Source organism: Setaria viridis, chromosome 2 (assembly GCF_005286985.2).
Source record: "Setaria viridis chromosome 2, Setaria_viridis_v4.0, whole genome shotgun sequence".
Lineage (NCBI taxonomy): Eukaryota > Viridiplantae > Streptophyta > Magnoliopsida > Poales > Poaceae > Setaria > Setaria viridis.
The window spans coordinates 40,294,620-40,322,548 of record NC_048264.2 but is presented as its reverse complement, the minus strand read 5'-3'; the positions used below and the strand labels follow the sequence as shown (position 1 = coordinate 40,322,548).

At 44.6% G+C, this 27,929-nt stretch overlaps 2 protein-coding genes, 1 non-coding gene and 1 pseudogene across 3 annotated transcripts; 2 read left to right on the top strand and 2 right to left on the bottom strand.

The window, feature by feature from the left end:
• Window positions 1-37: 37 nt before the first annotated feature.
• Window positions 38-4,467, top strand: LOC117846141 (uncharacterized). The gene is made up of 10 exons (XM_034727258.2): window positions 38-285; window positions 410-616; window positions 983-1,264; window positions 1,375-1,409; window positions 1,499-1,588; window positions 2,172-2,301; window positions 2,380-2,987; window positions 3,080-3,385; window positions 3,482-3,691; window positions 3,788-4,467. Exons 1-10 carry the CDS (start codon window positions 174-176, stop codon window positions 4,196-4,198), a joined length of 2,391 nt encoding a protein of 796 aa, XP_034583149.1. The 5' UTR covers window positions 38-173; the 3' UTR covers window positions 4,199-4,467.
• Window positions 4,468-4,621: 154 nt separating this feature from the next.
• LOC117844398 (eudesmanediol synthase-like) lies at window positions 4,622-18,373 on the bottom strand (annotated as a pseudogene).
• LOC117846721 (small nucleolar RNA Z247) lies at window positions 6,148-6,286 on the top strand. The gene has a single exon (XR_004638450.1). It is a non-coding gene; the product is annotated as a small nucleolar RNA Z247 (small nucleolar RNA).
• A 236-nt stretch (window positions 18,374-18,609) lies between the features above and the next one.
• On the bottom strand, window positions 18,610-25,933 carry LOC117842379 (uncharacterized). Its single transcript, XM_034722799.2, has 9 exons — window positions 25,244-25,933; window positions 25,093-25,156; window positions 24,911-24,977; window positions 24,765-24,810; window positions 24,584-24,682; window positions 22,953-23,021; window positions 21,858-22,863; window positions 21,044-21,177; window positions 18,610-20,938 (listed from the first exon to the last, which is right to left on the bottom strand). Exons 1-9 carry the CDS (start codon window positions 25,772-25,774, stop codon window positions 19,190-19,192), a joined length of 3,765 nt encoding a protein of 1,254 aa, XP_034578690.1. The 5' UTR covers window positions 25,775-25,933; the 3' UTR covers window positions 18,610-19,189.
• Window positions 25,934-27,929: the final 1,996 nt, after the last annotated feature.

Sequence of the window (27,929 nt, the reverse complement as noted above, 5' to 3'; positions counted from 1 at the left end):
TTTTATACCCAGCCGCCGAACCCTTCACCCCCCATCTCCAACGTCTCTCCAGCTCGCCTCGCATTCGCATCGCCTCCTCCCCGATCCTCACCCCCCCCCACGCCGGCGGCGATCTAGGGTTTCCCCACCGGCCTCCGGCGACCTCCGACCGCCCACCGGCCTCCGCCGCGCCCATGGAGGCGCTCTCACTCATCGACGTCTCCGCCGAGGACGACTTCCTCCTCGACCTCGCCACTCCCCCCCCGGCCCCGGCCCCGCCGCGTCACCCCGATCCGACACACGCAGGTGAGGGTTTCCATTCCCACGACCCATTTTGGGAGAATTTCCTTTGGGGCCTTGGAGGAATCGCGGGATTGGTGCCCTTTGTTGCGTTTTTGTGGATCTGACGGGCGGCGATTTTGGTTTTTAGGGTCCCTGGTGGGCGCCGAGGCGGCCCCTTATTTAGCCCCCGCCGCCGGTTCTCCGGCCGCGGCGGGCCGGGCTGCGGATCCGAACGGTATGATGGAGGAGCAGGCGGCCCCCGAGCGGACGGAGTCCCCTAAGCAGCGGAAGGTTAAGACTGGGGTGAACCTCCGCAAAAGCTTGGCTTGGGACAGCGCATTCTTTACCAGTGAAGGTTGATTCCGTCTTATCCCGGTCAACGTCCATGATGTTTCTTTCCTAGATACAGTTGTTGCGCTTGGTTACAGGCTTGTATGTTCTGCCATGTCTGCCTAGAATGCTCATGAATCTTATTGTGACCTTTTGTTTTGTCATAATTGTGGTTGCCACTTGCTGTAGTAGGCTTGCACGTATTCACTGGCTAAAGGTTAGAGTTATCCCTATGACTGCACAATGCCCTTGAATCACTGCCCCATTTGTTATAGACTCTTGTGTCCTGTTACTGACTTCCCCCATTTTGTTTTGAAATTACTGCTGTCTCTTGTAGTAAATTCAGATGATGCAGATGTTAGGAGCTTTTAATAATTCCTCATCTTTACAGGTGTTCTCGACACCGAGGAGTTGGCCATTGTAAACAGCACCTTCTGCCAGACACAGGGTTCCAGGCTGCCTGGAATTGTGGAAGAAATGAGGAAGTCTGGTGATTCGACAACCTCAACTGTGGAAAATGAAACTTGGGCAATGGAAAGCCTAGAGACTGAGGTGTTTGACAATGTCCGTGCCTCCATCCAAAGGTCTCTTGGCAAACCCAATAAAGTTCCAGGGGGGCTTGCTGGTAGCTCAAAGCCCCCAAAGGCCACAGCAAATGTGCCTCGTATTGCAGGTAACAAGCCTCCAATGTCAACACAACGTGCTACTTAGCATTGAATAATTGCAACTCTAATGGACTTATCTTCTGCTGGTAACTGATGAAATTATTATTACTCCTTCCAGCTAGAAAAGGGGTTGATCGGATGCCTCAGACTAAGGTATGTCAACCCACTTCATTGTATCTATTGCCAAATTTCTGTGGCTAGTGATCATCTTTAATCGCTAGCTAACATTTTCTTACATTCAGATAAGGGCCCCTGTTTCAACGAGCCAAGGTGTTGGTGGTGTCAAACAGAGGTCCCAAGTCAACTCAAAAGAGTCTGCAGCTGCAAGAGTGGTATGCCCCATGTCTGTAATTACTCAGTAATCACGAACTCATGACCTCTGCAGCAGTTCAACCATTAACATATAATTGGATCTGCGTTTGTTTCAACATTTATTGTATTACTAACAAAGCAAATAAAAATGTAGGATATATCCTGATTTTTGAAATTGACTGAAATTCTTGTGAGTAGAATTAGCTAGGCTTCAGGCTGCCTTGTCTGAGAAGCCAACATACCCACCCCCACCCCGTCTAAATTTATGTCTGAGTAATGTACCTGAACATGCAATTGAAATATCTTTAATATCTAGTATTTTCCCTCTTGATCTTGCTCACCAAATCTCACTCTGTACTTAACATGGAATTAAAATCTCGATGACCAGGATGGGCTCTTGTTTTTTTCTATAAGGTTAATGATATATGTTCACTAGATTTCTAACTATGGAGCTCCACATAATTGACTTCCTAATAACAAGAATCAAACAAGTTTTGTAATGTTTCTTTTGTCAGACCAATTTCCTTCTTGCTTGGTTTATTTAAAGCTCATCTTGTGTAATGTTCTGATCTTAGTTTCATATTTACTCTTTTTGTTGAGAAGAATTTGCCAGGATCTACAGAAGCAAAAACATCCTCAAAACCTCCTAGGGCTCTGCCAAGAGTTGCTATGATGAGGTCGTCAACTAACACTGCTATCGCTTCTGCTACTTCAGACAAAAGAAGCAGCACTGGTGTGTGAATTGGCATACATTTTTTATTCTCCCGTAAGATCAATATATACCTAGCCTAATATGTATTTCCTCTTTCAGGGGGTGCTGTCAATAGGCAAGCAGCTGGCAAAACTGCCAATACTTCAGCTAGTGTGCGGCCTAGTGGGGGTACAAAGTCCAGTTCAATCTTGAAATCAGGTGCCTTCACATCAACTACAGCTTCTTCCCATGGTGTTTCGACGGATACTGGACCAGAAGCAAAAACAAGAACAACCCTAAGCAACAAGAATAGGACTGCTCAGAGGGTCCCTGTTCGTTCATCGTCAAAATCTGATATCAGCAAAACTGTCCCATCAAGATCATCGGGGAACAGGATTGCAGCTAGGGGTCACACTGACCGTGCATCACCAATCATTTCACCTAGCAGCTCTGTGGACAGCATGAGCTCTGTGATATCTGGGGCCTCAACAGCTTCCACAGTAGGGAAGATGAGCCATACATCTGAGAGTTTGAATACACTGTCCCCCTCCCTCAGGAAGAGCAATGACTGCCCTCCGACCCCAAAGCTTAGGCCTCCTATTGTCACAGAGGGAGATTCAGCATGTGGAGATAATTCAAAATCTGCTGCAGATCTAATGAACCAGGGAAAAGGTTTTAAGCCAACAGGGCTGCGAAGGCCAACACCCAAGATAGGATATTTTGATGCTGTACGTGCATTTACGTTTTATTCTTTCCCTTGCACTAATGTTTATTCGTTTTGTTTATGTGCTTCTAACAATTTCTCTGTGTATGTCTTTAGGAAAAATCCATTGACCAAAACATAGGTGTACAGGTGCAGCTGCAACCTATGAAGATTCAGTGTCTGCTACCTGCCACACCGAAATCTCAGCCACCTATTCAGAACATGAACGCTGCATCATCTACATTCGGTCAACAGGAGTCGAAACTGAATGCAGCACCTCGTAAGGAAAATGATTCTTCCAAAAGCGAGGCAATTAAGACGTTGCCTCTTAACGTTGCACAAATGGAAGTGGAGCCTTTTAAGGTGGCTGAACCTGAAGCCTGTACACTTCAAACTGATCCAGTTGTTGCTGAACCTGAAGCTGTATGTGCATTTTATTTTTTATGTTTTGTTTCCTTGCAATAGTGCAAATGTCTTATATCAATGTGCTTCTAACTATCTTGCTGTCCATGTATTCAGGAGAAATCCATGAAGATGCAGTGCTTGTTACCTGCCACACCGAACTCTACCTTTGTTGAACAAGAACCAGAACCTCATTACGAGACTAGTGCTTCCAAAAGTAAGGCCATGCCTCTCAAAGCTGCACAAATTGAAGTAGAACCTTCTAAGGTAGCTGTTCCTGAAGCATGCATGCACCGGATCAGTCCAGTTGTGATCAAACCAGAACATGTACGTGCATTTTATTCTGTATCTTCTTTCCACTCGCAGAAGTGCAAATGTCCTATATCGATATGCTTCTAACTATCTGGCTGCGTATGTTTTCAGGACAAATCCATTGACCAAAAAGTTGGTGCACCGGTACAACTGCCCCTTACGGAGATACAGTGTTCACACCCTGCCACACCCACCTCTCAGGCATCTTCTACCCTTTGTCAACAGGAATCAAAACCTGTAGCAGCACCTCATAAGGAGATCAGTGCTTGCAAGAGCAAGGCGACAAAGGCAGTACCCCTCAAAACTGTACAAATGGAAGTAGATCCTCTTAAGGTCGCCGAACCTGAAGCGTGCCTTCACAAGACAAATCCGGTGGTGGCTGCAGACACTCCAAAGGAGAACGTTCCGGCTGTGCACCAGAATATCAAGGCTAATGTTGATGCGAGCTCATTAGTTGATCTGTTGACCCAGAAGCTGTCCTCCATTTCCCTTGGGGAGGCCACCCCTGACCTGGCCTCTTGATCCATTAGATAATGGGGGTGTCGCATGGTATGCTGCTGGTTGTTTCTGATTACATCCTTGTTATCTACAGGCAACTGCAGCTGCCAACCCTAGTTTTGCTTGTGGTGTTTCAGCAATTGAGGGAGTGTTACAAGTGTAAAATCCTTTTGCACAGGGCTTTATAGTTATAGAACTTTGCTTTCCTATTGTATGCATATGCACCTGATCCTGGTTTGTCCAATGCTGGTTTGCGAGTAAAGCATATATATGGTAATATGGTTTTGGTTTTCTTTGTGCCGGTTCTACTTCTATAAAGTTTTGGTGTAGCACTGAGATAACTTCAGGTTCAGGGAGTGCTACGTGGAAGCAGTGAGTCTAATGTGGAATGTAAGTCACGATTAGCAATGATAACCTGTGTGAGCAGTCCTTTTGTCAGGTAAATAATGGTGGCTACTTTGTTATGGATGGCTTGTTTCTGTTGATAGATTTAAATGTTTGTCTTGATAAGTAAAGGAAGTTGTTCCATAAGTGGTTTGACCTGTAATACTCGATGGAACCATGGCTTCATATTTTTTACTATGTGAATCCATTTCATTTGTTTTTTATAAATGGAACCATTTCATTTGTTTTCAATTCTTTCCCAATGCTTTCACTCGATTTCATTATGGAAGCACTGGACAAGTGTAACACGTAGTGCAAGGAAATCTACCTGAGCTTCAACCAAAATATGGGTTCAGGCGATATACACTTTATTTTCTGTTACGAAACGCAGTACAGGCACTCATAAATATTTATGATTTTTAGCTTCGAAACTAAATACTTTGCAGGCGAGAGAGTGTACATATCCTAATTCTCTTGTTTGGTAACTTCAGTAACCAGCAAACAGTGAGACCCTGTTGCCTGATTATTCTGCAACACTTAAGCAGCCATCAGGAGGTTTCGGGCTCGAGGAAGAGGGGGGTGATGAGGTCCTTGAGGTCGCCGCCGGAGGTGTAGGCGTCCCTGCCGCCAAGGTACATGACCTCCATCGTCCTCGCCAAGGTTCACCATCAGCCGCGCCACGGGGAGCACCGCCGCCTCCATGCCCATGCACGCCCCGTTGATCCGCCAACATCCTCGCCGGCCACGCTGTGCTCCATGGCGTAGCACTCCACGGAGCTCGCTTTAGACAAATCTGTTATACTTGTAAAGTATATGGTGGGCCTCAGGTTGTTACCATAGTTAGGATAGCCAAAGATAGGAACCGTGTAATCTGTGATCACGACAACAACCTGGAAGGAGCCGTCTCCGTTGCTTGCACTAGGACGTGATGGTTCGAAATTCTTCCTAGCATGCATTGTTCCCTCTCTGTAAGCCACACCAGGAGCTATTCCTGGCCTATATTAACATGCAGGCGGCACGAGACAAAGTGCACGCTTCAAGCTCTCTGATAATCTTTCATGGTATCAGACCCTACACTTAGATCCAATCCAATCAAACCCCCCACCATGTCAACATCCTATTCCACCGTCGCCATCAATCCCCTGACCGGCCAAGGGGTATTTGAGAAGCTGACGAAGACCAACTTCGCGCTATGACGCATGCAAGTTCTCGCAGCCATGAGGGACGCGCACCTGGAGGGTTTCCTCACAGGTGCAGCAAAGGCCCCCACAATCATGATCAAGGAGACGAAGGATGGCAAAGAAGTGGAGATCTCCAATCCCGCCTATGAAGACTGGGTTGCTACGGATCAACAGGTCCTAGGGTATTTAATTTCAAATATGTCAAGTTCTATTCAGTCTCAGCTAACCGCCTGCAAGACTGCTACTGAAACATGGAGAGCTGTCGAGGGGATGTTCTCCTCGATGACTCGAGCGCACGCCGTCAACACCAAAATTGCGATTGCCACGATGAAGAAGGGCAACCTCTCCATGGCCGAGTATGTCGGCAAGATGCGGTCTCTCGCTGATGAGATCACATCTACTGGGAAGACCATCGACAACGACGAACTGGTCTCCTACATCCTCGCTAGGCTCGACTACGACTACAACCCGATCGTCACGTCCCTCACCGCGAGGATCGAACCGCTCAGCGTGGGAGAGGCGTACTCCCAACTGCTTGCATTCGAGCAGCGAATGGATCTGCTACAACCCAACGGGCGTTCCTCCGTCAATTCGGCCAGTAGGGGGCATGGCACATCACGAGGACGCGGTGGTGGAGGGCGCTCACGCAGCGGGTCTTCTGGTCGCAGGCGTGGGCGCTCCAGCGGGCCACCTCGTCAACAATATGGCACCCCTAACGACGCCAACAACAACACACGTGGGCCGGACAGCAGGCCCAGGTGTCAGGTTTGCAAAAAGAAGGGCCACGAGGCTGACATTTGTTGGTACAGATTTTATGAAGAGTTTGTACCAGATGAAAAATATGCAGGTGCAACTACATCCTATGGAGTAGACATCAACTAGTACATGGACTCCGGCGCCACAGACAGCATTACTAGCAACCTGGAGAAACTGTCAGTTCATGATAGGTACAAGGGCCATGATCAGATCCACACGGCGAGTGGGGCAGGTATGGAAATTAGTCGCATTGGTCATTCTATTGTTACAACCCCTAGTCGTGATCTTCATCTAAAAAATATCCTCTATGTTCCTAAAGCCAACAAAAATCTTATATCTGTTCATCGCCTCACCTCTGACAATTCAGCTTTTATAGAATTTCACCCTGATTTCTTTTTGATTAAGGATCAGGCAACGAAGAAACTTCTGCTTAGAGGACACTGTGATCATGGGCTCTATCCTCTTCCTGCTGGGCGCTAAATAAAGCATGCTTATAGTGCTGTAAAAGTTTCCTTTGATAGATGGCATCATCGTTTAGGTCATCCGGCTACTCCGATCGTGGAGAAAGTCATTAGACAATTTAATCTTCCTGTTTCGTTGGATTAAAATAAACATTCGGTGTGTGATGCATGTCAGAAGGCTAAAAGTCATCAGTTGCCTTTTCCTAATTCTAGTACTGTTTCACAGCATCCTTTAGAACTTGTTTATTCTGATGTGTGGGGTCCAGCGCCAAATTCTGTTGGTGGACACAAATACTATGTGAGTTTCATTGATGATTATAGTAAGTTCACTTGGATATATCTCCTTAAGTTTAAATATGAAGTTTTTTCAAAGTTTCAAAAATTTCAATCCCTTGTTCAGCGCCTCTTTAACCGAAAAATCATCAGTATGCAGACAGACTGGGGGGCGAGTATCAGAAACTCCATCCTTTCTTTGCTCAAGTCGGCATCACACACCATATTTCCTGCCCTCACACGCATCAGCAGAATGGCGCAGCTGAGCGTAAGCATCGCCACATCGTCGAGGTTGGGCTCGCTCTCCTTGCACACGCCTTTATGCCACTAAAATTCTGGGGGGATGCTTTCATCTCAGCCACATATTTAATTAACCGCATCCCCAGCAAGGTGCTCTCTTATGACACGCCTCTAAATCACCTATTTCAAAAACAGCGAGATTATTCACTTTTTCGTACTTTTGGACGTGCGTGCTGGCCCAACCTACGACCGTAGAATAATCACAAACTCCAGTTTCGATCAAAACAGTGCACCTTCCTCGGATATAGTCCTTTTCACCAGGGTTTCAAGTGTCTTGACCCGGATTCTGGTAGAGTATATAACTCTCGTGACGTCACATTCGATGAGTCCCTTTTTCCTTTCTAGAATCTTGGCCCCAGCGCTGGCCATCGTTTTCATGAAGAAATTAATCTCTTGCCATCCTTTTTGCTTAATTCTCTCGCGACTAATACAGGAGCTAGTAACTTGACTGATCATGTGACTGGTTTTCCAAATAATCCTGCTAGCAATATCTGTGCAGTTGATGAAGAAATGCACGACGACATGCCAACACATGAAGGTGCGCATGGCGCAGCATCCTCGGGCGCCCTCCTCGAGGCTGATCCTCCCGCACCTGCAACGAACGCGGCAGGTGCATCCACGGCGTCAAGTGGGTCTGGCGGATCCGCCCGGAACTCCGAGCCCAGCCAACCACCTGCGGACGACATCGCGCAAGGCTCATCTGCTGCACGGGACCCGGCGCAGGTGCCGACCGGATCCGATTCGGATCATGTGCTGCAGGAGCCCAGAACTTCTGTGGCTCCCTCGGCAGGGGGAGAAGTTCAGCAAATCCAGCGGCCCAGGACCCGTTTGCAAAGCTGCATTCGCAAGGAGAAGGTTTATGGTACAGTCAAATATTCTCTTCTCTCCTCTACTTGTGAACCTTGCAATATAGGGGAAGCTCTAGAAGATAGCAACTGGAAACAGGCGATGGATACTGAATATAATGCTCTCATGAAAAATATTCCTCCTTAGAAAGGGTGGAATATTATTGACTGCAAATGGGTATATAAAATTAAGCGTAAACAAGATGGCAGCTTGGACAGGTATAAAGCTCGTCTTGTTGCAAAGAGGTTTAAGTAAAGATATGGCATTGATTATGAGGATACTTTCAGTCCTGTTGTTAAAGCTACTACCATTCGAGTTGTTCTTTCTATTGTTGTATCCAGGGTGGACTCTCAGGCAACTAGATGTACATAATGCTTTCTTGCATGGACTACTTGAAGAGGAGGTGTATATGAAACAGCCTCCTGGGTATGAAGATCCAACTCGACGAGACTATGTATGCAAGCTAGACAAGGCGTTGTATGGATTGAAACAGGCACCAAGAGCTTGGTTCTCAAGGCTCAGGAAGAAACTTTGTGATCTTGGTTTTAAAGGTTCTAAGGCAGATACATCTCTGTTCTACTATATTAAAGGAGATGTCATTATGTTTATGCTGATTTATGTTGATGACATAATTGTGGTAAGTTCAAGACCGGAACCAGTAATAGTTCTTCTTCAGGATCTTCGTAGTGAATTTCCTCTGAAGGACTTGGGTGACTTACACTATTTTCTTGGTATTGAAGTAAGTGAAACCTCGAATGGAATTATTCTTACACAAGAAAAATATGTGAATGATTTGTTGAGAAGAGTAAATATGGTTGATTGCAAACCTGTAAGTACACCCTTGTCCACTAGTGTGAAGCTTTCGATCTATGAAGGAGTTCCGCTAGGTCCTGAAGATATGACGAGATACAGAAGTATAGTGGGCGCCCTTCAGTATCTTACATTGATAAGACCAGATATTGCCTTCTCTGTAAATAAGGTTTGTCAGTTTCTTCATGCACCAACAACTGTTCATTGGGCGGCAGTAAAAAGGATATTAAGGTATCTAAAATCTTGTGTCAAACTTGGTCTAAGAATTAATAGATCAAGGTCCTTTTTAGTAAGTGCATATTCAGATGCTGATTGGGCTGGTTATCCTGATGATAGAAGATCAACCAGTAGATTTGCAATTTTTATTGGAAATAATCTTGTGTCATGGGATGCCAAGAAGCAAGCTACAGTATCAAGGTCAAGCACTGAATCTGAATATAAAGCTTTGGCAAATGCAATTGCTGAGGTTATGTGGATCCAGACGTTACTAAAGGAATTGAAGGTGGCAAGTCCACCTGTTGCACGATTGTGGTGTGATAACATGGGCGCCAAGTATCTTGCAACCAATCCTGTGTTCCATGCCAGAACGAAGCATATTGAAGTTGACTTTCATTTTGTCAGAGAAAGGGTAAATAACAAGCTCCTGCAGATTGACTTCGTTCCTTCAGAGGATCAAGTGGCGGATGGATTTACTAAGGCACTAAGTGTACGCAAGCTGGAAAACTTCAAGTACCATCTCAACTTAGGGAAGTTGTGATTGAGGGGGAGTATTAGACAAATCTGTTATACTTGTAAAGTATATGGTGGGCCTCAGGTTGTTGCCATAGTTAGGATAGCCAAAGATAGGAACCGTGTAATCTGTGATCACGGCAACAACCTGGAAGGAGCCGTCTCCGTTACTTGCACTAGGATGTGATGGTTCGAGATCCTTCCTAGCATGTATCGTTCCCTCTCTGTAAGCCACACCAGGGGCTATTCCTGGCCTATATTAACATGCAGGCGGCACGAGACAAAGTGCACGCTTCAAACCCTCTGATAATCTTTCACTCACCACGTCCCCTTGTTCTTCCCCACCTGCAAGCATGCGTCCTTGAGGAATTAAACTACTGGCTTTCTAGGAGTAACAATTAATCGGCTGCAAACTTATACAAGCCCTGCATGGTATGAAATGAAACCTTGTAAGAGGCAATGTCGTTGAGATAGCGAGTGATCTCTGCACCGGCGGTGACCACGCCAGGGACACCGACGGCCCACTCGAACGCCTCCTTGGTCGCCACGTCGTCACCCGCGCCGAGGAGCAGCAAGACAGCCATGGTAGGGAACACGGATGACATGGCCGACACCTGCAGGTGCTCCTTGAAGCTCGTCGCGTACTTCTCCATCGACCATTTCGCCTCCTCCAGGAAGTGCTTGGACAACGACTTGATCTGAATTTTGTAGAAGCAGAGATCGATAATACATTTGTTTATTCGATTTATTTCTTACACGCGTATGCTTGTATGTACTCAATACACTTTCAGTTGTACATTCCTACCATTTCAATTGCGTACGCCATGCGGTATTTCTCGTCAGCTGCCAAGCAATCTTCAAACTCTTTAAAGGTTGCCAACAGTTTGGTGTAGAACATGTGCAGGTAGTCCGGTAAAATAGCTACGGCTCTTTCATCCCATCTGAAGGTAATGATGATTTTTAATCTAGCACTACTAAATCATTTGATAAATAAATTAAATGGTCTCCAATTCAAAACATACTACCTTTGTGTGGCTTCATTCAGTTGACAACACTCTTCCAAATTGGCATGGACATCGTACGTGTCATCCATCGTGGACAGCAGCCCGACTGTCTTCGCGAACATCATCCTTGCTCGCGAGTACTTGGCCTCGTGGAACGGAAAAAAAATGTGCAGGACGACTCAGATGTGCGACGCGTGGATCGAAAAAACATCCGCCGTCCTTGCCGATTGCTCGCGTCCTGCTCGACTCCTATGCCTGTGATCGCCAGCTCGGAAGCGCGCCCGGGCCCTGCTGCTCGCTCATGCCCCACGTGACAGCCCCGCTCGGCTCAGCTCGGCTCGCAAGCTTCGCAAGGCTCGCAGAAGGCTTGGTACCCGCATTAGTTAGGGCGACCTGGCAGCCACAGCGGGGCATATTCTACTAGGATGGCTTGACGAACTCATCTACTAGGACGAGCAGCCGGCGGTGTTAACTCTGTTCCGTTGCGGCGTTGCCCTGCACGACGCATGCAGGCTACAGGAGAATCAGACGGCCATCGAACCTACTGCGCCCTCCTCTCATCAGATGCCATCCTCCTCTACTCAAGCATCCAACACAGTCCACGTTATGCAAATCGTTGGAGAACCTGGAGCCAGTAAGCAACAGATAACACAGGTAGAGTCGCCTATTTCTTTTGCGGTTTTATTTACATGCCCTCGGCCTATTGCTGATCCGTGAGCACATGCTAGGTCGCACAGAATACCGAGTCGATCACCACAGAAGCAATAGCGAATGAAACGCAAGATGAGGTACTTGAAGCAACATGAATAACAAATTCTAGTGATACTTAGTCTGTATTGTTGTAAGGCACCTTTAATTCTCGACTCATTGTACAACAGGTAGTTGATGAAGTTACGGAAAATTATTTCATCGTTCCTGAAGTTAGAATGTCTTTTGAATCCAAGAAGGAAGCTTATGATATATACAACACCTTTGCAGGCAAGATTGGATTCATTATTAGAAAAAGCGACAGAAAGCATCGAGGAGATGGCAGTATCTATCTCAAATATATAGTTTGCAGTAGTCAACATCATCGACAAATTGAGTCATCAAAGGACACTACAAGGACAGGTTGCGATGCTCGTATTCAGTTTAGTGTCAGCAAGGAGGGGGTTTGAGCAGTGCAGAAGGTTGTGCTTGATCACAACTATTACTTTGCAAGTCCAAATAAAAGACATAAGCTTAGGTCCCAACGATGTATTCAAGAAGCGGACAAGAAGCTAATTGGCTAGATGAGGGAGGGCGGGATGAAGCCAGCCCAGGTGTTTGAGTTTATGGTGCAATTTTATGGAGGAGCCGACAAAGTGCCATTCTCACGGATTGATTGTAACAATAAGATTGGTCGGCAGCGCAAAAAAGTACTTAGGATCAAATGATGCACAAACATTGTTGGAATACTTAAAAAATAAGCAGCTAGAGGATCCAACATTTTTTTATGCCATTCAAATAGATGAAGAAGATGGCAGGATGGCTAACTTCTTTTGGGTAGATGGTCAATCTATCATGGATTACACATGTTTTGGTGATGCCATGTCTTTTGACACCACGTTTCAGACTAATAAGTTTGAAATGACTTTTACTCCGCTCCTGGGAACCAACCATCACAAGCATACAATAATTTTTGGGGCTGCATTATTATTTAATGAGACTATTGAATTATTTGTTTGGCTATTTCAAACCTTTTTAACAACAATGTCAGGCAAGCATCCCAGCACAATTTTCACTAATCAAGATGCGGCCATGGCAGGTGCAATTGCTTATGTATTCCCAAACACAAGCCATCGTCTTTGTTTGTGGCATATTTATCTAAATGTTGCTAAACATCTCGGTCATGTAATTCAACAGCATCCAGAGAATTTTCTTCCTGATTTTAAGAGATGTGTCTATGCAGACAGATCTGAGTTTTACTTCAGCAAGAAGTGGGATGAATTGTTGTGTGAGTACAACCTTAAGGACAATGAATGGATGTTAAACTTATATGATTTGAGGATAAAGTGGGCTGCTGTGTACCGTGACTCATTTACAGTTGATATGAACTCCACTCAAAGGAGCGAAGGTATGAATAACGTATTCAAGAAAAGATCTCATAGGAAACTGAGTATTTCAGAACTCCTTGAAGAATGTGACAAGGTTTCTGCTAGTCTTCGTAATAATGAGTTGGATGAAGATTTCCAATCACGTCGAAAGACCACAGTTGCACACATACTTCTTTTGAAGACCATGGCCGAGTTATATACAAGAAGGATGTATAAAGAGTTTGAGGAAGAATTTAATGAACAATTTTCATTCTCTTGTAAATTGTTACACACTGAGGGGTCGATTTTGACATATAAGGTTACACATATTACACATATGTACTCCAATTATGGAGCAACGGTTGTTTTCAATTATGGAGCAACGGTTGTTTTCAACAAACCAGATATTACCATTACATGTGCTTGCAGAAAATATGAATCCATGGGTACGTATATAAAGTTTTATTGCAATAGTATAATTTATAATACAAATTAATGAAATATGATATCCACATATAGGTCTATTGTGCAAGCATGCCCTCAAAGTCTTCAATGCAAACGATGTTTTCTTGTTGCTATCTCAATACATATTGAACAGATGGACAAAATATGCAAAGAGAGGATTCTATATTGAGAAACAAGGATCTGAGAAGGAAAGCTTGAAAATGCATGCATTGAAGTGTTCACTGTCCAAAGAACTTCTTGTTGATTTGGAGAATGCTATAGATAAGTTGGACTTGGAAGCAGATAATTCTCTAAGCTGGATGCAAGAAAAAGCCAATGAGGTCCCTCTAGTTTCAACTAACTGTGCTACAGACACACTGAGAGGTAAAATATCATTTATAATTCTTTGGGTGGTAAAAGGCCCAAAGAGTAAATGAGGGACCGTCTCCCTTGAAAAGAATAAAGGGAAGAAAAAGAAAAGTGGTAAAAAGAAAGGTAATAATCATACCAATTCTACATGTTTTTATCTATTATATGCGTTAACTTGATATGTTTGAATATAGGACAAGATTCAACAACTGCAGTAGAAAATAGATACGAAGTATACGAAGGTGCTGATCTAGTTCAATTTATCGTAAGTCATGTGTGTTGGACTATATCAACTTTTCATATTTGATTTCCTTATATGCAATTATTTATGGGCAGTTTCATATTCTATGGTACAGGATGTTAATGATGGTAGCATCGATGTTAACAAGATGATGCCAAACTCTGCAAATGATGTGTATGGACAATCTTCGTCCATGGCTGCTCCATTGATCCAAGGTGGATATGCTAATGCCATAATACCACAATTTAATATGTACAAAGATTCTTCTACCGTGGGCGCTCCTTATATCCAAGGAGGATATACAAATCTCTTACTTGGAGTTGATCGAGCTGCCACATTACATCCGGTTAAGAAATTAAATTTTGGTGGAATGCCAAATCAAGAAAACATGTAACCTTGTTGTGTTACACAGAATTTTATTTTTATTTGTATTATGTCAGTTTGTACCATGTAACTTATTTATATTGTTGGATAAGGATCACAGCATACTTTATGACCTGTCATTCTTTTGTATACTCACTTCCCGATACCACTCTTTAGATTTGACCCTTTTTCAGATTATGGAATATCCCAGATTTTGTCTGTGAAACGAATCAGAGAAACAATAAGATTATGGGAGCTCTCAAGGCAGCTTCCTTATATTTTACAACAGGCAACTCTCAAGAGAAACTCATCTTTATTGCTTGAGAAGATTAGTGGACAGACTTATTTTTTCTACTTCATATTAATTATATTTTGGGACCCGATTTTTAATTTTGCAAATGATACACTGTATAATGAGAAAGACGACCTTATTTTTTAAACACATCCACACAATATTTCCTTGCATTCCATATGTACATTGCAAATGTTCGCACTTGTATTTCAGAATCTCCAAATGAGAGAGACAAACTCAGTTTTCAGAACATCAATATTTATTTCAGAACAATTTCATTTTTTTCAACACATCCATACATCGACCAATTTGATTACTACACTATACATCAGAATAGAATAGCATCAACAATCTCTCTATTTTTAGCACATCCATGCACTGTAAAAATTTATAACTACACTATACATCCATGCCTCGAGTTGAGTCCTCATTGCAATGCTGAATATATGCCCAGCGGCCTCCTCTTTAAAGATCAGTGCTTCATTTATATGAGACTTGTATTTTAGCAAACTTGATCTTCCCACAGCTAGTGTTCAGCAAACTTGATCTTCCCGCACCCAGCCTTGAGAGCAAACTCACACATCAAATAGAACATTGTTTGACATCACTGCAGATCAGTGCAGATTGTAGTTATGGTAGAAGATGCTCTTAGCCCTTGATAATTTAACAACCTGTCAAAAAAAAAAGTAGTTAGCACTTCGCTTTACCACAAACATTCAGCAAGGAGAAGTAGCAAGAAACTGAAATTCTCAAATTGGCAGTATACATTCTCAACTGCATCAGCCACAATAGCAAATGGAATACATCACTGTCATCACCTTGAAATTTATTGGTTTCTTTGCAGATTCATGATTCACAACCTGCAACTGCAAGCAAGGAATCATAGATGAACCAGCGCACAACGACGACGTGGTCATACCATCAGTACCCTGTGACGATGTCGACGGAGGAGCCGGAGCCCTCGGCGGCGAGGAGTATGCCGGTGGCGTCGGAGGTGCGGCCCTGGCGGCAGAGGTTGTAGACGTACACGCCAGAGCCTTCCAATCACAGCCAGATTCTGGTGATGACGGCGACGCCGGCGGGGGCTTGCGTCAGAAATTTCCCGAGAGGCGAGGGAAGGGGAACGAGGAGGAGAGGGGGCCTCCCATCACGGCCAGATTTTGGTGATGACGGTGGCGGCGGCAGAGGCTTGCGTCAGAAATTTCTCAAGAGATGAGGGAAGGGGAATGAGGAGGAGAGGGGCGCGACTGAGCTGAGCGAGTGCCCTGCGGAGCCGAGCGGAGAAAAATTGCCGTCCGGAGCCGAGCGCTGCTTGCGAGCATCTGCTTGCGAGCTGACCGGGGTTATCACGCGGGGCGTGATCGAGCTGGCGATCACAGGCGGCGGATGTTTTTTCGGTCCACGCGTCGCACATCCGGAGTCGTCCTGCACCGCGGGAGGTCTGCAGGGCTCCTGCACCCAATTTTTTTCCCATGGAACACTCCGCAGGTCCAGAAGTATTTCTCCACTAGGCGGTCTCGAGCATAGCTTAGCTTCATGGTGTTGTAGTCTTGTAGGTATGTTTCCACCACCTATGGATTCAAGAAATATTGCCATATCCGACGTAAGAGTGTCCAAGAAATGCTATCTTTCTGAACAATTTTCTACGAGCGACCCAAAATTTTAGTATTTATTATTACTTTTGTCTTCAGTGGCCGACAGTTTCTTTTATATATAATTCACATCTTTCCCAACAATTTTATCAAATCAAACAAACTCACTATTCATAGTTTGATAGTTATGGTATGTAGTTATATAAAAAAAAACTGTAAGAAAGTGTTAGTAGTCTTGTGGTGAGTATTCCAGGAGAAATTTGTCAAGAGAAATAAAAGGTAAAACTTACAATGAGAGGTCCTTAAGTTCCTTGAGGTGAATAGACCTGACGAGGTTGAAGTCCAGCCTTGCCTGCTCTAGTATCATGCCGTTGTGCCCCTCCTCCTCCTCCTCCTCGTATTAGGCAATGTACCGCATCGTCTCCAACCTCTTGGGAAACCGTGGGAGAGGGATCTCAAGGGCGCGAGACACCTGCTCCGCCAATGGCGACCTGAGCTCACCTTTCACGGCCTCGAGGTGGCCCCTCGAGAAGGAGATGGCCTCGTCTAGCGTCTCCTCGCCGGGGGCAGCTAGGTGTGCCGCGTTGTACAGGCTCAGCAAATTCCTTGGGTCGTCAGTCACCAGGCTTTCGCTGAAATCTCCCGTGTCATCCTTGAGCTTGTCAAAAACATCTGCAATAACATAGGTAACACGTTTACACAATTATGCAGTTCAACTGACCATGCCAGTTTTTCTTTTTCTTTATGAATGAACTCATACAACTATACCTGCAGATACCCATAGCCCGTGTTGCCGGAGCAGTCGAAACCGAAGAGAAACGATGTGGATGTTACTGCTAGAGCTGTCACACTCCAGCTCCTCGCTGTGGACACGGGCTAACGCCATGTCGATCTCCTGGCGGAAGTGGTTGTCTACGCCGAGGCGTTCGAGCGTGTCCACCAGCGTCAGTGTCTCGGCTGCAGTCATGGCCTTGCCGCCGGCCTCAAACATCTGGCGCACTCCCTCCTTGATATGATCTGCCCTCTCTCTCATCCACTCCTCCGACCTCTGCAAGGGCATTACAAGCACAGGTATACGCATGATGGAATTGCTAAACAAAAAAAAAAACGCTATGCTATGAACTCGGTAATACGATGACATGTGAACAATCAAGGGAGTCATGGAGATGCATGATGGATATATCTGAATGTGCAGATAAGTGCCTGGGAGAAGACAGGAGGGGTGTATGTGACAAAGAAGTCGTTCCACGCGTAGGGTTCAAAGGCTGCGGCGGCGGCGCTACCACCAGTGGCCACCGCTGGGTCGCCGGTCTCCTGGCTCCCAATCGCCGGAGGGCCAGTAGCGGCTCGGAGCCATGTCGCTATGTGTTTAGACTTTAGACCAGTGTGGCGGGCGCAGCTCGCATACTCTGATATCTAAATTGACCAGTATTTATAGAAAGTAAAATTAACATGCAGTTCCTGAACATGTTACGGAGTCTCATCCAGATCTCTAAACTTTCAAAATGCATTTTCAGGTACTGAACTTAAGAACCATCCAGGACTATAAACTCTCGTAACACATTTTTAGATCCTCTAACTTGTTCCAGAGTGTCATCCAAATCCCGAAATTCTCAATGCATTTTAAGATCCTGAATTCATAACTAATCCAACAACGGGGACTCGGACATGAGGAATGCTCATGTTTTTGTGCTTGATCTTGTCCGTTCATGTTGTTCATGCCTCCTCTTGTTTCTATCCTTCCCCTAATAAAGTGTCAAGCAACATATGTGATCGCTAGTATAAGGTGGTTGCAAAGGCAGCTTTAAGATTTGAAAATGTATTAGGAGGAAACACTTTAAAATTTAAAAATGTATTTTGAGAATTTAGAAATCCGAACAGATTTGAAAATGTATCAGGAGGAAACACTTTAAGATTTAAAAATGTATTTTGAGAATTTAGAACCCGAACGACACCCGAGAAGTTTGGGGAGTCTGTCACGCTTTGCAGTTCACAGGAAAATATTGTTGTTACCCCAGTATTCAGTGCAAGCAAAATTTTGTCCAGTGAATAAATTTTTATCGGCACCCATGTAGTTTTATTTATCGTGCATATACTTAGGCTTTCAGAGAGATACAATCGAAGCTAATCCAATGGACAATCTCCTAATAACACTGCACATTTAGTATGACATCCTTGCTTAACGCTAGAATCCATTTTAATTGTAGGAACACATTGCATCAGTGACTATCACCCATAGACAGAGAATAGGCAACATTTTTGCATCCAGCATGCCATTTGAACTGAACCGATCAACGATCATAGACCCAGTTCCTGGCTTCTTGCTACACATATCATGAACAAAAGAAGCAATTTCATTCAGAAGAGGTGAGGCCACTGGCCACTGCTCTACCCTAACACTATTCAATGCTGAACCATTTACAACCAACATACATTTTGACATGGGCATTACATAGGGGTGACCACGAGATCTACGCTACCAAAAGAACGATTTATCTCCTAAATTCTGGTGCCAAAATTTCCACCGAAGAAACCTGTATTGTGGTCAGAGAGGAGCACAAAGTATCTGGATCACGAGCATACCAGTATGCTACCTACATATGTGCCACCAAAGCATTTGTACAAATGCTGGATTCGGAGTTCCCATCAAAATGCCCCCAGTAGACATGATTGATTCCAAGCAGTGTTCATCCATCCATTTTTTGATATCTTTGTTCAGCGGCGGGATGTGTTGATGAAGTTGCAACGATGCTTACATGTGAGCTCCTCATCCCGGTCAATTCTTGCCAGTATATTTAATGGATGTCCCATTGCTGTTTCTGGCATGTTTCGCGCCTGAGCTCCACATGCCTTTAGATGCTCAGTGTTTGTGACACACAACCTAGCAGTCGCATGTACTCATTGTCTGTTCCCAGCTCATAGCTGCAACGCAAGGTCTGGCTGTTGTGCCTCCAAATTGATGCCAGATGACTGTCGAGCTGGTGGCGAACCTGGAGATGGGAACCCAATGTTCAAGTCTGGGCGGAGTACGTCCTTGCTCGGCTTCTGTTGCATGTGGGGGACCAGCCCTTGCCATTGGGGTTGGCCCTGCGATCTCATGAAATCTGGCTGGACCAACTGGGGAAATATTACCAAACCGTTGTTTTGAACTGGGCTTTCTCTAACTACCTGAACAGGTTGCCTAAAGAATTGGGGAACAGCACCGATTTTTGTATCATCAGAAGGACGAACATTTGCAAATGGCATCTTCCAAGAAGAATTATTGTCAAGGAAAGTTGGGCTAACAATGGCTGGTTTGTTCTCTGTAGCAGCACCAAATGAAATCCAAGATTGAGCAGATGGAGCTGGCGGAATGCTCTGATTCTCCCTAACAGCTGCTGGAAATGCTGAGAACATGTTCCGGGAAGCATCAACACCTCTATTTGGTATATTTGCAAGGCCAGGCATTGCAGTTGAGCCTACTGATTTTGCATGGTCACTGACATTCTTTTGTCCATTCAAATTCATGGCAAAAGTCGCAGCATTTACTGCTTGATTTTTATTGACAAACCCAACACTGGTCGACGGTCTGCTTTTGTTGGATGTTCCAACTTTCCCATCACCAGGTCGTCCATGGTACACCCACGTCGCTTCATTTCTGGGCTGTGGTACAGTCGCTTCTTGTGGCTGGAAGAAGGGTTTCGGCTGCCCATTTGTAGAAGGCATATCATGCACACCAGATGAAGCTGGTCCCTGTGACTGGAAGAAGTGTTTAGGCTGCCCATTTGAAGGCGCATCATGCGCACCAGAAGAAGCCACTGCTTTTGACTGGAATAAGCGTTTAGGTTGCCCATTTGGAGAAGGTATATCATGCACACCAGAAGCTGCTGCTGCTTGTGACGGGAAGAAATGCTTAGGCTGCCCATTTGAGGAAGGCGTATCATACACACCAGAAGCAGCACCTTTTGCACACTCAAGCCGCTGTGGTGCCATTTCAATAGGGACGTTGCTTTTTAATGAGTCAACTTTTCTCATTTGCTGAGTTCTGGTTGATTCTGCTGGTTGGAAAAAGGGTCTAGGCTGACCAGCAGTTTTGTTCAGGGCAGGCATATCAGGTGCACCAGAAGCTCCTTTCTGTGGTTTCATCTCAATAGGGCGGGCACCGGAGGATGAGTTGCCTTTTCTCGTTTGCTCATTGGCTGTTCTTTTGGTCTTTGCAACATTACCAGGTACTCTATGATTCTCATGTGGTGATAATGCGTCAGTGCTCCTGTGTTGGGGCTCAGCAGTAACACCAAACAATCTTGGCTTAAATTCTGGACTCTCAAGTGGCCCAGGCACTCCAACTACATTAGTGCTAGTGGTTATTCGGTTAAGACTCAAACTCATATCCTTTGGATTGTTACTTTCTGTCGGTCTGAGCCTGTCATTATCCCTAGGCAGCGAAGCATTCCTTCGCACATTTGCCTCAGAGCTCTTCAGATATCTAGATTGATCATTCACAACCAGAATAGATGGTAATGGAGGCTCATATTCTCCAACCCAACCACGACCATACTTTACTTCAGCAGGTAATGCTTGTCGAATGCGCTCAGAAGCGATTCTCCAGCCTTGAGCACCAAGCGAACCAGCAAAACGAGCCAGACTTCTTGCATATGCATACGAGTGCTCAGCATCAAGCCCAACCTGCAAGGCACATTTAACTAGATGAGCTAACCTAAAGTAAAAGAAAAAGGACCAATAATTATAGATAACTTAGGCTTTGATTTAACTACAGCTGCATCAACATACATTAACGAGCTCCTTTGGTTCCGTGGAAAATATGTCAAAAACTAGGTCAGACTCCACTGCAGGCTGTTCTTCGTAAGTATCATAAGTTTTCCGTCTAGTCTCATCTACCACAATTGACTTGTAGTTAGGCTTAGCTGAAAAAAAAACAAGAATGTCATTAGAATTCAACAAAGTGAAGCTGCATTTCCTTTTACATCATTTAGTTGTACAGCAATAATCAATTGAAGTATTGTATGGCCGAATTTCCTTCTAACTACTCCCTCCATCCATTATTGCAGAGCGCATGTGCATTTAGAATGAAAGTCTTCAAAAGTAGATTTTGGCATTGTTACAATACACCGTCAATTGCAACAAAACCAATATTATATTAAAAGTGCTTTGAAATATTAACCTACTGATGAGCATTTGTACACTAAACATGCATATAGTTAACTCTCAAATCAAAATACTCCTGATAAGAGTGGTCGGAGGGAGTATATCAGATGGCGCTCTACCATATGCAACTCAATTAAAGCTTTAAAAATTCAGTTATATTGATTACAGTCACTTGCCTTAAGAACCAACATACCAAATTCTATACAAGCACCTAAGTAGTTGTGTAAATCATGTGCCTAGTTTCCTATTTTCATGGGCACCTCACCTTTACCCATAACGTCTTGAATTGATCAATCGTATCGATATAGGTATACCATATTCTAACTTAAAATTGCAATACACGGGCACCCATGCAAAGTATAGCAATCAGGACCTAAAATTAATTGATAGCTTCAGTAGACAAGCTGGTTCAGGAAGACATGCAGAAAATAAACAGTACCAAAAATGTCGTCGGTCTTCTCAGATCTTATTTCATCTAATGGAGAGCTGATATCTTTGTCCAAAAACCCATTGGCAACAGTACAACCAGCAGGTTCAGTAGCATTAGCCTGCGACATGCTCAAGCCATTAGAGCCGTCTCCCACAGAAGCAATAGTTGCAGCAGAGATATCTGAACCCATGGCGTCTTGGCTATTCATACGAGCTGGCTTCTTAGCAGCCTCTTCGCTGCAAGAGTTACCTAGATCATCTTGCCCATCTCTGCAACTAGGTTTCTTAGGCGACTCCTGGTGGCAATGGCCCAGGTCCTCACTGTTTCGACTAATGGGCTTCTCTTCTAGCCTTTTTGTGGATAAGAAGCCCGCATCGTCAACATTTGTGCAAATGGGATCCTCAACAGGCTCCTTGCGGGATGAGAGATCTGGACCTTCTCTAGTTGAGCAAACTGGCTTCTTAATATGTTTTTTCTGGGATGAGAAGTCACTCTTTGAACTCTGGGAAGTGGTCTTCTTGACCTGCTGTTTGTGGAAAGTGATGCTTTCATCATTTTCCGAATTCTTGGGAATGACTTTCCTAACTTGCTCTTTGCCAAATGAGGAGCTGAGGTCATCCTCCGAACTTCTGGATAACAGTTTCTTAGGTCGGTCTTTGTGGAATGAGGAACTTAAATCATTCTCTGAATTTCTGGAGATGGGTTTCTTAACTCGCTCTTTGTGGAATAAAGAACTCTCATCATGCGAATTCCTGGGCACAGGTTTCTTAACTTGATCTTTGAAGCTTATATCATCTTCCGAATTTTTTGGATTGGGTCTCTTAACTTGCTCTTTGCGGGACAGGAAGTCTAGATCATCATCCTGATACCTCAAGATGGGCTTTTTAATTGGTTCTCTATTGCAGGAGTTTGGTCTAGCTTTCTGTTCAATCTTTATGTGGTGATTTTCTATAGGTATGCCCTCATCCCTCAGTTCCTGAAACTTCTTTCTTGCCAGCTCTTGTATGGAATGGGCCTACATGAACAAGTGTAGCATGAAAATGTTCAACGCCAATAGTCGAATTATGGTATTGTAGGACCACAAACATTTTAGGGACTGTATACCTGTCTGAAGTAAATTGTATCGGGTGCATTGTACTGCATTGCGTTGCTGCAAATTAAGAAGACATCATCCTGCAATCAAAAAAAGACATTTCACACAAACCGATCAATTACTTATGTGCATTAGTTGGTGCTCATCATTTGATGAGAAATGTTAAGTACTTGTCACTCCCAAAAAGAAGAAAATAAGAAATGAACCCAGAAGTGCTTTGTCTTTTTCAAGACAAATTTGTAAACAGAAGGTCTAATCCCATTCAGATTATGTTTTTCGTTCTTCATACATAGTCATCCACATCCTCTCGAAAGATTTTGCTTGAAAAATTGAACTATGGTCATAGTTTGAAAATCAGCAACCCTGCACACGGTACTGGTTGTATACCACATCCAGACTAGACCTGGGTGGACAAGAGCAGGTCACTGGAATGGAGCTGAATTCTTGGTTACAGTTGGACCTGGTCTTACCCAGCATAGACAGGGTAAGCACTATATATGCATATACAAGCCTTCTCACGTATGGAAATCAAGTGTTCTCCAAACACAACGGAGCTAGCAAACTGCTCCCTCTAGTCAAAAAAGAGTTGTTTGGACAACCAATAAGTAGACCACTAATTACTAGCATACAATATATTAAAAAAACAGCAAAGCTGTGATATTTTGAAACTAATGTTCAAGACAAATCTAGCTATTCACTTTCAAGAGTTCGATCAAAATATAAAAAAAATATTGATCGTCAAAGTTTGAACACGTTGACCGCACCGCGCTCAACCCAGTCAAACTTTTTTTCCGTAACTTGAGGGATTACATTCTAGAATTTCAGAGCTAACGGGTCAGTTCAACTCAGTCTACATTCAACACAAGGCTGTGTTATCTGAATATTGCTCAACGCCAACAAAATGTTTTAAGATATTCTCAAGGTGTTTCAGCTTCACTGAAGCATCCTTTACTAGGACTGACAATCGTACAGCACCCGGGCTCTATGCAGCAAAACAAAATAAGAGATGCTTAGGGCCTCGCCTCTAGTCCAATGGAACCGGTATATCACATAGACTGGACTCATCACTTTAGCAAACAATAGTGACCATACATGTACTTCTATGAAATCACTGGTATTGGAATAACATTGGTGCAACAAACAAGCTATTTGCACCAACATAAAAAACCTGAAAGCAATGTGAAAAGCCAATTTTGAAAAAGACAGCCTTTTGCATGGTAGAATAGTACTGTTCAGTAACCATTTGCATGAGACAGCATTTGGTCTATCAACAAAAAGGGTTTGCACAAAATTTTATTGCATGAACAGACAAAGGGGACGGTATCCACCTGCCTAAAAGTTGTTTTGAAAGGCAAGACCTAGACGCATGGTTCCAAATGTGTGATGAAATGGAGATGTATAGCTACCTCACTGTATTTGTCAAGCTGCATGACAAACATGATTCTCTAAAGGAAAGTCTAATGTAACACGGATTGGTTGCTGCGTTGGAAGACCATTACAGATGGAATTCACTCGGAGACAAAAATAGAATGAACTGAAAAGTGAGACTCTCCCCCCCAACTACTTGATCCATCAAAGCAAACAACCGAACCGACAAACATCCCTACAAGCTCAACATACGACAAAAAACTGATCATCTGACCTCAAATTGCTCAAATGAGCGGTATGCGTTCCTGGCAAGCTTCCTCCTGACGGTACCGAAGTCCATCGGGTGCTCAATCACATCGTGATAATCAGGCAACTGTGTCAATCAACAACCGCATCATCAACACTCAGTAAATTGGCAACTCCAGCAAGAATGGCAAATGAACAAGGGCTCTCACCTCCTCCAGATCCACTGGCTCAGCAAACACTCCGTACGTATCCTTCCTGCAGAATCGAACAGTGGCAAGAAGAAAAAATCGAGCTCATTAAAACTCAAAGCAATAAATCCCATTTTGCATCGAACGGAAAGATGTGAGCCACGAACTTTTGCAGCTTCTCGAGAATCATCTCCAGCGCCTTCCGGTCTGGCAGGGGCGTCGTCCTCGCCGTCCCTAAATCCAGCATACAGAAAAAAAGAAATCAATATTTTCACACAGAAAGGTGCTCAAAAATCAAAATCGTATCATCGAACAAGCAAGGGTAGAGCTACGAGCAAGCAAATCGGACCTGGCACCGGGAGCCGCTTGGTCCGCGGCGCGCTCGCTGGGTCGCTCCTCCCGCCACCACCAACCTGCAAGACGAGCAGATCTGGCGTTAGCAAGCAGCTGCGCGGTGAAGCAAGGTCAAGACTGACAGCTTATCCGTCGGCATGGCCCACCTCGCGATGGCGAGATCTATCAGCGCGCGGCTCGATCCGGCGCTTCTTGGGCGGCTTGACCTGCTCGTCGTCGTCGCTGCCGTCCCCGCCCACCTCCCCAGCCCCATCGGAGTCGTCCGAGTACGAGGGGGGCGGTGGGGCCCGGCGGTGCTGCTGCTCCGGGGGCAGCTGGGAGAGCTTGACAACGAGCTTGAGCTTGCGCCGGCGACGGTCGGAGGCCGAGGAGCCCCCACCGCCGCCGTCGGCGCCGGAGTCGGAGCTGGATGGCTCCGGCGACGGCCTCCGCTGGCGGGGGCGGGAGGGCGAGGACGACGGCGAGGAGGGGAAGGGGAAGAAGTCGTCGACGAGCGGGCGGGAGGAGACGGCGGCGGCGCGGCGCGGGCGGAGCGAGCGGCGAGGCGGCGGTGACGGCGAGCGGCCGCCGTGGTGGTGGAGCATCTGGGACGAGGTGGCGCCTACCCTCCGGCGCGCGGGCTGGTGGTGGTGCCTCTCCGGCGACGGCGACGGCGATGGCGACGGCGACCGCGGCATGGCTGCCTGCCTGCTGCCGTCCGCGTCTTGGCCTCCTTGGGGTTTGGTTTGCTTGGCTTCTCTTTCTTGCTCGCCTTTCCTCTCTTTTTTTTTTCTCTTCCCTACGGCTGCTTTTGTTTGTTTAATTCTATCGCTTGCGTCTCTGCGTGTCCATCTCTCTCCTCCTCTCTCTATCTCTCTCTTCCCTAGCTTCCACACACTCTCTCTCCCTATCCCTATCTCTTCTCTCTCCTAGCGACCTGCACCAACCACTACGGCTATTAGTCTACTTTTGCTGCTCTCACTCTCTTTCTCTCTCCTCCGGGGGGACGATGAGCTTGGTCCATGGAAGAGGGAAATTATTGCCGACTAGTACCGTAGAATTCAATTAGCGTATAACTTCTGCCAGAGTTTGGTGATGGAGTATTAATCATCTTAAAGAGCAAAAGGTTTGAAAAGTATAAATACTCTGATTACCCAATGGATAACTCTTAAAATCAAATGCTTATGTTGATTTTTCTTATGTTCAAATAATGATACTCCCTTCGTTCAACAATAATCGGCGTAAAGTAATATGTGTATGGGAACTTTTTTAGACCGAGGGCGTGCGCACACGTCTCTCATAGCGTGCATGTTGCATTATTGCACATAAGTTATTTGCCGATACACGTGATAATGTTGCATTAATGGTTAGCTTGATTATGCGAGTATGGCGCAATGCACGGGAAATATTTGTGGCGTATTAGGTATACTGTAAAATGCAATAATGGTATCATTGATCTTAGGTGCCAATACCTTATGCACTGATCATTGTTGGATAGAGGGAATCCAAGTGAATTAATGGGTTTGAGCTTTCATTCTAACCATCATCTTTTGGACACGGAAGTAATTGGCTAAACTTAAATCTCAATGTGGTTTTTAGCTTGCTTAAAATCTAGAGGGCGTTGACTTCTAGACTAGGGGTCAATCGTTCTTTTATGTTTCAGGAATTTTGTGTCGGCGAAGTGGATATTTTTTTCTTAGTCACACATGGAAGACGTTCCTACAAATTTTAGACTTTTCAGACATTTTGTTAGCAAAGAGGAGAATATTTTTTCCTTAGTCAAACACAATTGAGGAACCTTTACTAGCTTGGTGTTTGAAATTATCGGAAAAGAAGGTGTTAGTTAAATTTAAATTTTGTGTTCAGTTATTCATATCAATGCAATACTTCCATTTGATTAAGAATCCCATTGTAGTATAAATACAGTAATGTTTATGATAATTCTAGGGACCAACCTTTTTGTTTTTCCAACTTGAATATTTAGCCATGTCTATAGCTAAACCAAGGGCACGTAGTTAGCCCTAGGCAAGAACCAAGACTTAGAGACGGTCTAAGCATGAAATTACATTATAAATTCTGGCCTATGACGATCACCTTCAAAATTCAAACATACAAACAAGTATTTGAGCAGCCCATTTGCCGCCAAGGCCGGGACCGGAGATCTGAGAGGGTGTTTCTTGGGTTTTGGTCTATGGGCCAGGTCTACATAGGTGGTGGACCGCGTCGCTTTCACATTTTCTCTCTCCTGTTATTTTTTCCAGCTGCTTTCGATCTTTTCTGACAGCACGACAATTTCCGGTCCTTTTTTTATTCGACGATATAAATCCATTCCCGTCTTTGCCGGGGTCCAGTTTTTCCTTTCCCACATGGCCTGCTAGGGGCACACGCTTTACTTTACACCAGGAAATTTCGCATGGTCTCCTTGGATTTTATATTGCTTTTTCTTTAATCTTTTGTTGACTAGCGAGCACATGATGTCGGTTTTCAATTCCAATCACAAAGGCGTCATGGAATTGTTTTTTTAGTAAACTGGATTCTGTGCTAATTAAGTTGTCAAGTACTAGGTTGGATCTAAGTAAATATCAACATGCATGCCGGTCTAGCAAACTTGGTGATGAGATTCTATGTGTTGTTTGAGGCAAAACTTTCTGTTAGCTAAAGTTGTTCTAGTAGGTATTAGCAAGGTATTAGGCAACTCGGTTGTAATGATCTTGAAACCTCTTAAATCGCAAGTCCTATCTCAAAATCAGTCATCAAATCAAGGATTGTTTGTCACTAGGTCAAGATTTTACCAACTCAAAGAAAACAACATTTTATGGGCACTTTGTTCTTCATATTAAGACTAGCTATCGG